Source organism: Oncorhynchus kisutch, unplaced genomic scaffold, assembly GCF_002021735.2.
Source record: "Oncorhynchus kisutch isolate 150728-3 unplaced genomic scaffold, Okis_V2 Okis07a-Okis12b_hom, whole genome shotgun sequence".
Taxonomy (NCBI): domain Eukaryota; kingdom Metazoa; phylum Chordata; class Actinopteri; order Salmoniformes; family Salmonidae; genus Oncorhynchus; species Oncorhynchus kisutch.
The window spans coordinates 1,883,609-1,897,142 of NW_022261984.1; the positions used below are offsets into that span (position 1 = coordinate 1,883,609).

A 13,534-nucleotide genomic window follows, 5' to 3' on the forward strand; every position below is an offset into this window, starting at 1 on the left:
GGGCCAAGCTGCGTGTCCAGCAGCAGCAGAGACAGAGGGAGATCAACCTGATCGCCTACCACGGAGCCTGCAACTACCCTGCGTCCATGTTGGACCTCAGTACGTATAGCTACGCTCGCCTCTCTCCCCGGTCCTTTCATTGTCTGCGTCACCTTATCGTGTTATTAGCAGGACCTGGGTTCAAATAGCATTTGAAATGTTTGCTCATTTGCTTGAGTCTGTCTAGGGTGCTAGATTGGTTGGATTTGAACTTTTGGGACTATTCCATTGGCTGCATTGTGCCAGGGAAGGTCAAGGAAGTACAACTTATAGCCCCGATGCAGTCTTCTTAATTTTATTTTCAAATGTAAACAACTCCGGATATATTTTTGTATAATTTGTTTTCCTGAGCCTCCTTTTGCCATTGAAATGCTCAGTCTGATTGTGTGGGCGTCTTGATACAAATGTTAATATACAGTATTTACATACACAACCCTGACTGGCGCATAGGAGCGTCTAGACTCTAGTACCCCTCCAAAGTAGGAGGATACATACGCAAATAAAAGATGACTAGTCATTGGTCAGAATAATCAGATCTGATTGTGATGTCATGATCTGGGCCAAAAACTCCATCCCACCTGAACAGGCTGAAATGCCAGGATTCTTTTTCAAACAGCTCTTACACAAAAAGGGCATTATCATAATTTTGTCCATTTCAGTGTGTCATTTCAACCTCATAGTGTGGAAGTATCATGAAAAAACAAGACTTTTGAATGCGCTGCACACGGACTATTTTGGAGTTTGGTGTCTATTGCTGGTCATGTAACCCTAGTGGTTAGGAGATGAAATTGATTATCTGTCATGTGTTATATTGTAGGTTTCCTGGCCTCCTTCAAGCTGCCGTCCTATGAGGAGGTGGCAGCCCAGCCCCCCTCACCCCCTCCATCCTACAGCTCCGTCTTTGCTCTGCAGGGGGCGATGGGGGGCGCCACCGCTTACACAGCCACCCCTTACGGTTCAGCCTACCCCCATCACCACCAGCAACAACCCCTCGGCCCTCCCTCCTACTTGGTTAGCTCCAGGGCGGGCCCCAGCGGTACCGGTGGTGGCCTGACCTCATCTCAGAGTTCAGACAACTACACCAGCTGCTCCTGCGAGTCCTGCTCCCTCCTCACCTCCCCATCCAGCACCTCCTTCTCTGTCCAGGTGACCTACGAGACGGATAATACCAGCCATGCCTCCACGCCCGGTAGCGAGGTTGGAGGAGGAGGGAGGGAGGTCCTGAGAGGCTTCCCCAGGGAGGGTTCATCGCTGGAGGGAGTTGTGTCTGCCAGGTCCCCTTTGTCTCCAGGAGGATATCCAGCTCCTCCACCTGAACTTCTACCTACACCTTCTCCCACAACGTCTTCTCCTCTCCCTCACACTCTCCCCCCTCCCAAACTATCTTCTCCCTCTCCACTTCCTCCTCCACATCATCTGCCACTCCCTCCACTCATCCTTATGGACCCCCTGGCTGTGCTGGCTGACGAGAGAGGGGTAGAGGGCGGCCTGAGTGAGGGTGGGGTCACAGAGAGACAGAGCCCTTCCATCCTCTCTCCCCCCAAGCCCACCCAGTCTCCCCCCAAACACGCCCTCTTCTCCACCAACGTGGACTTCTTCGAGCCCGTGGAGAAAGAGAAGAGAGAGGAAGAGGAGGAGGAAGAGGAGGATGAGGATCATTTCCGTCACCGCCGGCTCACAGGCGACTCCGGCATCGAAGTGTGCCGCTGCCAAGTGAAGAGCGAGGAAGAGGATGTGGAGAAGAAGGTGGAAGAAGATCAAGTTGTAGGAGGGGATGGAGAGGAGGGGGCGGATTTCCTCCATGACAGTGTGGACTGTTCCCTCCGAGCGCAGCAGGTCGCCCAGTGTGGCCACGCCTCCTCGGCCATCCCCAGGGGCGGGGACGCCATCATCACCGTGGAGTCGTCATGAGGACAGCCAATGAGGGCCAAATAATTTGGTCAGGTGACCAAAACTCACTTGACTGACAACAAATGGAGCCAATGGAGCTTAAAAGTGTTTACTTTGACCCAGTAGCACCCCCTACTGTTCAAACCAGGAAGGAAGCCAAGGCCCACATCAACTAGTATGGGCCTGCTTGTGTTAACGGCTTACTGTAGTAATGTGAAGTCACCATAGTAACACAGAGGAAGAGGATCATCACAGCCTTCTAATTGAAAGGAGGAAGGAAGTCGTTACAGAGGGAGTCGGACAGTTTATCTGTGTTGATCTTTCTGACGGTCATTATCATTCTGTCCCACTGTGCTGCCACCGGGAACAAAGACACCTTTTATTATTTCTCAAAGTGGAGAAACCAATGCTGCAGTGAAACTGCTAATTATACTCTCTCTCGCTCTCTCTTTCTGTCTCTCTGTCTTTCTGTCTCTCTCTCCCTCTCTCCCTTTCTGTTTCTCTCTCTCCCTCTCTGTCTCTCTTTCATCACAGGAAGAGGAGCAACAGCTGCATGAGACAGTATAAAGTCAGCATAATGTTCACACAGTCTCCCTCGCACACACACACATTCACACACACACACACACACACACGCACGCACGCACGCACGCACGCACGCACGCACGCACGCACGCACGCACGCACGCACACACACACACACACACACACACACACACACACACACACACACACACACACACACACACACACACAACAACAACCCACCTGCTGTGTCTGAAGCTCTGCTGCACCTGCCCTTTTGCTTTGCAAAAATACCTCCCGCTTTCTTCCTCTCCCCATCCTCCCATCAGAGTACTATTAGCTCCTCTTCTCTTCTCCTCCTCTCCTCCTCTCCCATCCTCCCATCAGAGTACTATTAGCTCCTCTTCTCTTCTCCTCCTCTCCCATCCTCCCATCAGAGTACTGTTAGCTCCTCTTCTCTTCTCCTCCTCTCCTCCTCTCCCCATCCTCCCATCAGAGTACTGTTAGCTCCTCTTCTCTTCTCCTCCTCTCCTCCTCTCCCATCCTCCCATCAGAGTACTATTAGCTCCTCTTCTCTTCTCCTCCTCTCCTCCTCTCCCATCCTCCCATCAGAGTACTATTAGCTCCTCTTCTCTTCTCCTCCTCTCCTCCTCTCCCATCCTCCCATCAGAGTACTGTTAGCTCCACTTCTCTTCTCCTCCTCTCCTCCTCTCCCATCCTCCCATCAGAGTACTGTTAGCTCCTCTTCTCTTCTCCTCCTCTCCTCCTCTCCCATCCTCCCATCAGAGTACTGTTAGCTCCTCTTCTCTTCTCCTCCTCTCCTCCTCTCCCATCCCTCTCTCTCAGAGCAGCCTGCCTTTGACGAGGGCCAGTGGTTGATGTTGCTGTTGGATGTACAGTCATTGACAAGGTGAGACTGGGTCTAGTCTAGTAACAAGCTGGTACAGACTGACCTCGCTGTCTGACACTCACATTGACCTGTTGTTGCGCTGCTGCTCGGACGATCGGCAATCTGCTAGGCAATAATGATATGAACAATGATTATGACGATGGACAAGAGCCATTGAAATCACTCCAAGACTGTCTGACTGTCCGTTGGATTCTGAGTGGTCAGTGACAAGAATATGAACACTGAGAAAGAGGTGGTGTGTACAGTTACAACACACCAAGACATTGGTTTTCTGATACCTATTCTAGTGCTGTTTCACTGTTAGCTGATAGTACACATCCAGACTTTGTCCTATTCTGACATTTCAAAAGAGGAATTGTGGTGTGTATTTCTCCCAAGGTTTAGAACTATGTGGACTGATCTTAGTGTGCTCTCTACCCAATCTACGCCATCTTCTCTCTGTCCTCTTCAATGGAGTTTCCTTATCTGCTCAATTGCTCATTCAACAGCCTAACTCTAACTTTAAACCTTCACCTATGATATTGAATGTAATAATTTGCATATTAGCAACAACAAGCAAAGGAAGTGAAATGGAAAACTTGAACTGGAAATGAAGTGCTAACTGGACGAAGGACTGTTAATATCAGAAGTTACAGCTTTGATTTCAAGGCATTGCACTTGATTTTCGTCATCTGTATTGAAGTGCCCCTGTTGTCGTGATCTAGACTGTTTCATCGTAAATAGTGCCCTCTCCCATATTGTCCTAGACCTAGAGCGAATGGAGGAGTTGTTTTGTGAGCTTTTCAAACTGGAACCGTGTCAGGGCTTTCTCTCGTGTGCTTTGCTGTTGTGTGTTTGTTCATTTTTAATAATCTTGAATCATTTATTTTTTAATTCAACAGAACCATTTCACCATAATCGCCTAAGGATTGTTACAGATTGAGTACAGATTGAGTACAGATTGTTACAGATTGAGTACAGATTGAGTACAGATTGAGTACAGATTGAGTACAGATTGAGTACAGATTGAGTACAGATTGAGTACAGATTGAGTACAGATTGAGTACAGATTGAGTACAGATTGTTACAGATTGAGTACAGATTGAGTACAGATTGAGTACAGATTGAGTACAGATTGAGTACAGATTGAGTACAGATTGAGTACAGATTGAGTACTCACTAGTCAATTACAGAATGACTCACTTTAAACAGCGATCAAAATATACTGCTGAATGTTATTGTGCTGAACAGGCGTAGTGTGAAAATGAGACAAATCACAGGTTTCATTTCATGTTGCTGTTATTGTCACATATATAGTTATCTGAAGGCTACATTTAGTTTCTCTGGTAACAAGCAGTGGCTTCATACTGTAGGAATGGTTGCCATGGATTTCCCATGTACTGAGTCTTGTTTGAGACCCAAGCCTGACTTCAAAGCTATTGACCTCTAGATTGGCTCAAAGCTACAGTAGATTGATACTTTAATACTGTAACCAGTTGGACTATTCTCTGCGACTAGCATCAAGGTGATGATGGAGATCTTGTTATCTGGGCTGGAGAAATAGCATGTTAACTCTTAGTGTGACTACAACCACAGACAGGAGATGATCCTTGCATTTCATTTTCTACATCTCTCTTTCACCACTATGTGTGCATGTGTGTGTGTGTTTATGTGTGTGTGCATGAGTGTGTGTTTGTGTAAAGCTCTTATTCGGCAGCTTATGTATAATTACAGTTATTGCTGATGAGTCACTCGCTCCCACTGGCTCATTCACCTGGGTGGACATTTCTGGGAAAATGTATTTTTTTAATACCAGATTTCCATGTTCAGACATCCTGTATGGTTAAAGAAAACATTGTGTACGTGTGAACGGTGGGACTCAGAGACTATCACAAAGCATGATGTCATGTCATCACGTCAGTCAGTGCAGCCGCATAGCTGAGCGTGGGAGGGGGGGAGATATGGGGAGAGAACAAGAGAGAGAGGGGTGGAGAGAGAGAGGGAGAGAAAGAGAGAGAGAGAGGGGGGAAAGAGAGAGAGAGAGAGAGAGAGAGAACATGAACAGCCATTGGGCTCATTGCTCATCTGTGTCTTGCTGACGGAGAAGCTGTTTTTCATGACTAAGTATTTGGGTTCTCCTATGTTATGTAGTACTGTCCTATGTGTGGTTGTCTTCTAGTCGTATACCCAAACCCATGTTCAGCAGTACTATTTCAGCAGTCTCTTTTTTAAAGATACTCGCAGTACAACTATGAAATCCGAGACGTGCAAAAGAAAAGGTACATGTTTAGCAATAGAATGGCATTAACTGTTATCCCTTCCTCTGATCATTATAGGTTGAAAACTGGTTGTAATCAAGTTGTAAACCTGTTATAATGACAACATTTACCTGTCGATAGTGATCAATGACTTGTGAAACTGCATTTTAATAAGAACCATGTCTGTTTCAAAGGTACCCTTTAACTACAGGTCTCAGACCAGCTGACTCGACCCCCACTCCTAATCTTAACCTTTGGGACATGAGAAGTAAAGCTGACCTCAGAGCAGCTCCTTTTGTGACTATGACCATTTATTTTGCCTTGTCAGCTGCCAGTTGTTTCCTATGAACAGTATGCTTCTTCTAGCCTGGTCCACTATCTGTTTGTGCTGTCTTCTCAGATCTGGAACCAGGCTATGCCCCCCCCCCCCCCCCCCCCCCGCCCAGTCCCTTTGTTGATAGGCCAAGGCAAAAATGTCAGACTGTTACCTCGCCGAGTTATTATGACTGCGATTGGATGTTGACCCTGTTTTTCTGATACTATATAGCCTCCTCTATATTTGTACTACTAGCTACTACCTTTATTTTGTATACCCTGAGAATTTAATTAGAAGCATTGGTACAGTAGTGCCAAGTTCATTTGATGGAAAGATGGGTCATATTCATTAGGGTGCACCGTAGCAAAATGTTTTGCAATGGGGGGCGACAAGTGTTTCTTATTGGCCAAAATAAGGAAGACCTTCTCTGTTTCAGTCCATTTTCTACCGCTTGGTATATAATGAATATGACACTGTTGGGCCAGGATGTCTTAAGACTGTTGGTTTTGCTCCAGGCAGGGAAGAATGTCTCATGTTTCACCGACTTCCTAATATATCCTGCCATTGACTGACAGCAGGCTTTAGCAACTACAGTTGAAGTCGGAAGTTTACATACACTTAGGTTGGAGTCATTAAAACTAGTTTTTCAACCACTCTACAAATTTCTTGTTAACAAACTATAGTTTTGGCAAGTCGGTTAGGAGATTTACTCTGTGCATGACACAAGTAATTTTTCCAACAATTGTTTACAGATAGATTATTTCACGTATAATTCACTGTATCACAATTCCAGTGGGTCAGAAGTTTACATACACTAAGTTGACTGTGCCTTTAAACAGCTTGGAAAATTCCAGAAAATGATGTCATGGCTTTACAAGCTTCTGATAGGCTAATTGACAGCCTTGAGTCAATTAGAGGTGTACCTGTGGATGTATTTCAAGGCCTACTTTCAAATTCAGTGTCTCTTTTCTTGACATCATGAGAAAATCAAAAGAAATCAGCCAAGACCTCAGAAAAGACATGTAGACCTCCACAATTCTGGTTCATCCTTGGGAGCAATTTCCAAACACCTGAAGGTACCACGTTCATCTGTACAAACAATAGTACGCAAGTATTAACATCATGGGACCACACATCCGTCATACCGCTCAGGATGGAGACGTGTTCTGTGTCCTAGAGTTGAACGTATTATGGTGCGAAAAGTGCAAATCAATCCCAGAACAACAGCAAAGGACCTTGTGAAGATGCTGGAGGAAACCAGTACAAAAGTATCTATATCCACAGTAAAACGAGTCCTATATCGACATAACCTGAAAGGCCGCTCAGCAAGGAAGAAGCCACTGCTCCAAACCGCCATAAAAAGCCAGACTACTGTTTGCAACTGCACATGGGGATGAAGATCGTACTTTATGGAGAAATGTCCTCTGGTCTGATGAAACAAAAATAGAACTGTTTGGCCATATTGACCATCGTTATGTTTGGAGGGAAAGGGGGAGGCTTGCAAGCCGAAGAACACCATCCCAACCACGGGGGTGGCAGCAATATGTTGTGGGGGTGCTTTGCTGCAGGAGGGACTGGTGCACTTCACAAAATAGATGGCATCATGAGGAACGAAAATTAAATTGAAGCAACATCACAAGACATAAGTCAGGAAGTTAAAGCTTGGTTGCAAATTCGGTCTTCCAAATGGACAATGACCCCAAGCATGCTTCCAAAGTTGTGGCAAAATGGCTTAAGGACAACAAAGTCAAGGTATTGGTTGGAGTGGCCATCACAAAACCCTGACTTCAACCCTATAGAACATTTGTGGGCAGAACTGAAAAATCGTGTGCGAGTAAGGAGGCCTACAAACCTGACTCAGTTACACCAGCTCTGTCAAGAGCCACAATTCACCTAACTTATTGTGGGAAACTTGTGGAAGGCTACCCAAAATGTTTGACCCAAGTTAAACCATTTAAAGACAATGCTACCAAATATTAATTGAGTGTATGTAAACTTCTGACCCACTGGGAATGTGATGAAATATAATAAATAATTCTCTCTACTATTATTCTGACATTTCACATTCTTAAAATAAAGTGGTGATCCTAACTGACCTTAAACAGGGAATTCTTACTACGATTAAATGTCAGGAATTGTGAAAAACTGAGTTTAAACGTATTTGGCTAAGGTGTACGTAAACTTCCGACTTCAACTGTATGTGATATACACTGAGACTACAAAACATTAAGAACACCTTCCTAATATTGAGTCCCCTCCCATGTTGACTCCAATGCTTCCCACAGTTGTGTCAAGTTGGCTGGATTGTCCTTTGGGTGGTGGACCATTCTTAATACACACAGGCAATTGTTGAGCGTGAAAAACCCAACAGCGTTGTGCCTGTCACCTACTACCATACCCTGTTCAAAGGTACTTCAATCTGTTGTCTTGCCCATTCAATCTCTAAATGGTATACATACACAATCCATGTCTCAATTGGCTCACCTGAATTCACCTGGTCAGTCTTTGTCATGGAAAGAGCAGGTGTTCATAATGTTTTGTACACTCGGTTCATGAAGCCATAGCAACTATGTGATATACATGTAGCTATAGCAACTATGTGATATACATGTAGCTATAGCAACTGTGATATACATGTAGCTATAGCAACTATGTGACTGTTAGTTAATTATATTGAACAATGTGTATTCCTTGAGGGTATGCTACTGTACAAGTAATTGCAATTCTGTCTCTTCTGTCTATCATGCATGTTTGATTCTGAGAGAGAAGGTGGACAGCACTGTCACCAGTGTAACTGTATGTATCATCATTGCAGCTATTGATTATAATAAACATATTCATGATGAAGGTATTGATTATAATAAACATATTAATGATAAATCAATAAAGCTATTGATTATAATAGGCTTCCTAAAGCTTAACGCTTATTGATGGTGATATTTGTTAATTTGATGCTATTGTCCGTTGACGAGTCTCAGCCCCTTTTTCAGAAACGTGACATTATGAATATCTCATTGGTTCATTCTGTATTCCCTGTGTGTAGCAAATATACAGACTTAATGACATGGTGATTTCTAATCCATCTCTCGGTGTAACACATGCTACAACTGTACTCTGTACTGACGTTGTTGACTTGGTTCTTTCCTATCTCAACCAGTGCTTTTTTCAGATGCTTCATTGTGTATTAGGTTGAATATTTATGTCACTCTCTCACCTACAGGTCCTGGTTTTTACCATATTGGACTTGGTCGTCCACAATGATTATTATGAAACAAACTGTGGATTTTGTGTGGAAATAAATGTTGCAAAGTTCTGCACAAACACTAGTCTAGGTGCACGTTTGTATTTGCTTGCACAGCATTGAACATGGATGAGAACGGCGCCGGAGGAGATGACTGCCTTTTTACGGGCTCTATCAGGAATCAAGGTAAGAACCAAGTGCAGACTGTGTGAAGTAACAATGTCATTACAACAGGTCACGGCAGACAAGGGTCGATGATCCAGAGTAGTAGCAAGGTACTGGACAGCAGTCAGGGTCAGGGATGGGCAGAATGGTCAGGAGGGCGGGTACAGGGTCACGGCAGTTAAGGGTCGATAATCCAGAGTAGTAGCAAGGTACTGGACGGCCGGCAGGGTCAGGGACGGGCAGAATGGTCAGGAGGGCGGGTACAGGGTCAGGACAGGCAAGGGTCAAAAACCAGGAGGACGAGAAAAAGAGAGGCTGGGAAAAAACAGAAGCTGACAGGACGAACGCTGGTAAGCTTGGCAAACAAGACAAACTGGCCACAGACAAACAGAAAACACAGGTATAAATACACAGGGGATAATGGGGAAGATGGGTGACACCTGGAGGGGGGTGGAGACAAGACAGGTGAAACAGATCAGGGCGTGACAGGCTTCTAATCAATTGTGCTATTAGCAGGTAACCCATCTCTACCATCCGTCCTATTGGCCAACGTGTAATCATTGGAGAATACACTGGATGAGCTTCGTTCAAGACTGTCCTACCAACGGGATATTAAAACAGTTTCCACAAGTCGTGGCTGAACGATGACATGGATAATATACAGTTGGCTGGGTTTTCCGTGCATCAGCAAGACAGAACAGCTGCCTCCGGTAAGACAAGGGGTGGCGGTCTATGTCTATTTGTCAATAACAGCTGGTGCACAAAATCAAATATTAAGGAAGTCTCAAGGTTTTGCTCATGGTAAACTGTAGACCTGTAGACTGTAAACTGTAAACTGTAGACCACACTATTTATCTTTATTTTTCATAGCTCTCTATATTGGGCTCCCGAGTGGCGCAGTGGTCTAAGGCACTACATCTCAGTGCAAGAGGCTGCAGTACCTAGTTCAAATCCAGGCAGCTTCACATCTGGCCGTGATTGGGAGTCCATAGGGCGGTGCACAGTTGGCCCAGCGTCGTCCGGTGTAGGCAGTCATTCTAAATAAGAATTTGTTCTTAACTGACTTGCCCAGTTAAATAAAGGTTACATTTAAAAAATATTATTTACCACCACAAACCGATGCTGGCACTAAGACCGCACTCAACGAGCTGTATAAAGCCATAAGCAAACAAGAAAATGCTCATCCAGAGGCGACACTCCTAGTGGCCGGGGACTTTAATGCAGGGAAATTCGTTTCACCAAGTTTCTACCAGCATGTTACACGTGCAACCAGAGGGGAATAAACTTTTAGAAGCAAAAACTAAAGCAGGAAGTACCAGTGACTCGCTCAATACTGAAGTGGTCAGATGACACAGATGCTAAGCTACAGGACTGTTTTGCTATCACAGACTGGAATATGTTTGTAAAGCTATGATTGTCCAAAACGGGTCCCCACCCGTCTTCTACTGTTCTCCTCTGCAGTCGTCCGGTATACGGTGACTTGTCGTGTAGTCCTGAACAGAACTGCAGAGTTGATTCTACTTCCATTCGCTCTAGAAGATGCTTCTTTGAAGATAGGCTAGCCAGCCGTGTCGATGGTTCCCAGTGGGGTGACGAGAGTAGCGTTCTATGGTGGTTTTGAGTAGTAGTAGTATGGTTCTACTGTAATTCACTTTTCTAGATACTTTACTAAGGACAGCTAATCAGCCGTACCAGTGATTGTCCGGGGGGTGACTTTATAGTCTCTACCTCGTGTTGAGATTCAGAGTTCAAACCACTTTAAACGTGAGCTGCAGCTCTATGTCTCTCTGGTCTGATATGTTAATTCTTAACCCATCATTTTACACAGTTTGTTCAAAAGGGGCGGTTTCGTCAGGCTGACACGCTCTCTGACCACACTCAAGGGGGCGGTGACTACTTACTGTGCACAGTTCATTTCCTCTTATAGTTTCTAAATCACAACCCTCTCTTAACAAAAACACTTTCATCAGGTTTCATATAGCATGCGCAACGCAGAGGATGGACATTTCGTACATGTAGTGTGTATACTTTTCAAGTTACAGTATTTCCTTTAGAACATTTTTAATGACATCACAAAATAACACACAATATGACAATCTTCTTTAGACTGCTTTTGACCATTCCCCACATTCTATGTTAGAAACATTGTTCCCGTATTCACCTTAGAACGTGTTAGTGTTTTGGTGGGAAAAAGTATGTGAAACAAAGGCATATTCCTCTAGTGAACATTGGAGAGGGAGATGTTCTGTTCTTGATTTACAACAGGGTGTGAGGTGCTAACCCCCAAAAAGATTTGTCATGGGTCCTCAGATCCTCAAAAATTCATACAGCTGCACCATCGAGAGCATCCTGACTGGTTGCATCACTACCTAGTATGGCAACTGCTCGGCCTCTGACCGCAAGGTGCTACAGAGGGTAATGCGTACGGCCCAGTACATCACTGGGGCCAAGTTTCCTGCCATCCAGGACCTCTACACCAGGCGGCATCAATGGAAGGTCCTAAAAATTGCCAAAGACTCCAGCCAACCTAGCCATATACTGTTCTCTATGCTACTGCATGGAAAGCGATACTGGTGTGCCAAGTGTAGGTCCAAAAGGCTTCTTAACAGCTTCTACCCACAAGCCATAAGACTGCTGAACAGCTAATCAAATGGCTACTCAGACTATTTGCATTGATTCCCCCCCCCCCTTTTTTTACGCCGCTGCAACTCGCTATTTATTATCTATGCATAGTCGCTTTACCCCTACCTACATGTGCATATTACCTCAACTACCTGGACTAAACTGTAGCCCTGCACATTGACTCTGTACCTGTATCCCCTGTATATAGCCTTGTGATTGTTATTTTATTGTTGCTCTTCAATTTTTTTAACTTTTGTTTATTTAGTAAATATTTTTCTTTACTTATTTTTTAAAAATGGCATTGTTGGTTCAGGGCTTGTAAATTAGCCTTTCACTGAAATGTCTACACCTGTTGTATTCGGCACATGTGTCAAATACAATTGGATTTGAAAGCTTTGCAAAGATTGTCTGAGAAAATGACTGATAGTGAGTAGTCTCAATAATAAGTAGTCTGTTTAATGCAGCAGTCAGGTTTTTGTAGCAAATAGCCTATAATTATTGTCTGACCTTGGAATTTCTCTGCTGTTCTTTCTTTTTGCTACACAGTCTTGCTAACACCAGCCTCTACGTCATCCAAGCTAGTGGCTACTGCACTAAAGAGCCAATCACGAATTGCATGTTGCGTTGGTGCCATCTTGTGTGTGTTTTGGACATCTCAATTGCAGAACAAAAAAATGACAGCTGAGATAAGGGGGGACTTTACCTAGCAGGGTCTTGTAGATGACATGGAGCCAGTGGGTTTGGCGACGAGTATGAAGCGAGGGCCAGCCAACGAGAGCGTACAGGTCGCAATGGTGGGTAGTATATGGGGCTTTGGTGACAAAACAGATGGCACTGTGATAGACTGCATCCAATTTGTTGAGTAGTTTGTTGGAGGCTATTTTGTAAATGACATTGCTGAAGTCGAGGATTGGTAGGATGGTCAGTTGTACAAGGGTATGTTTGGCAGCATGAGTGAAGGATGCTTTGTTGCGAAATAGGAAGCTAATTCCTAGCTCCAACAGTGCAGTACACAATACACAACACAATAATACACAACAATACACACATCTAAAAGTAAAATAATGTAATTAAGAAATATACAGTATAAATATTAGAACGAGCAATGTCAGAGTAAAATTGACTAAAATACAGTAGAATAGAATACAGTATATAAATATGAGATGAGAAAAGCAGTATGTTAACATCTTTAAAGTGACTAGTGTTCCATTATTAAAGTGGCCAGTGATTCCATGTCTATGTATATAGGGCAGCAACTCTAAGGTGCAGGGTTGAGTTGCCGGGTGGTACCAGGCTAGTGGTGGCTATTTAACAGTGATGGCCTTGAGATAGCAGCTGTTTTTCAGTCTCTCGGTCCCAGCTTTGATGCACCTGTACTGACCTCGCCTTCTGGATGATAGCGGGGGGAACAGGCAGTGTGGTTGATGTCCTTGCTGATCTTTTGGCTTTCCTGTGCCAATGGGTGATGTAGGTGTCCTGGAGCACAGGCAGTGTGCCCCCGGTAAATGCATTGGGCAGACCGTACCACCTTCTGGAGAGCCTCGCTCTGCTCCCTGTACCCACTGAGTGCTAGTGAGCATGTGATGTTG

At 44.6% G+C, this 13,534-nt stretch overlaps 1 protein-coding gene across 1 annotated transcript in view; it reads left to right on the forward strand.

Annotated features, from left to right (window-relative positions):
- The window catches only part of LOC109876369 (proline-, glutamic acid- and leucine-rich protein 1), an 18,139-nt gene extending 15,282 nt beyond the window's left edge, over positions 1 to 2,857 (forward strand). The window contains exons 5-6 of the mRNA XM_031814557.1: positions 1 to 99; positions 857 to 2,857. The exon at positions 1 to 99 is cut by the window's left edge and continues 63 nt beyond it. Coding sequence (XP_031670417.1) covers positions 1 to 99; positions 857 to 1,950 — 1,193 coding nt within the window. The 3' untranslated portion in view covers positions 1,951 to 2,857. The remainder of the gene's footprint in view (positions 100 to 856) is intronic.
- The last annotated feature ends 10,677 nt before the right edge of the window (positions 2,858 to 13,534 follow it).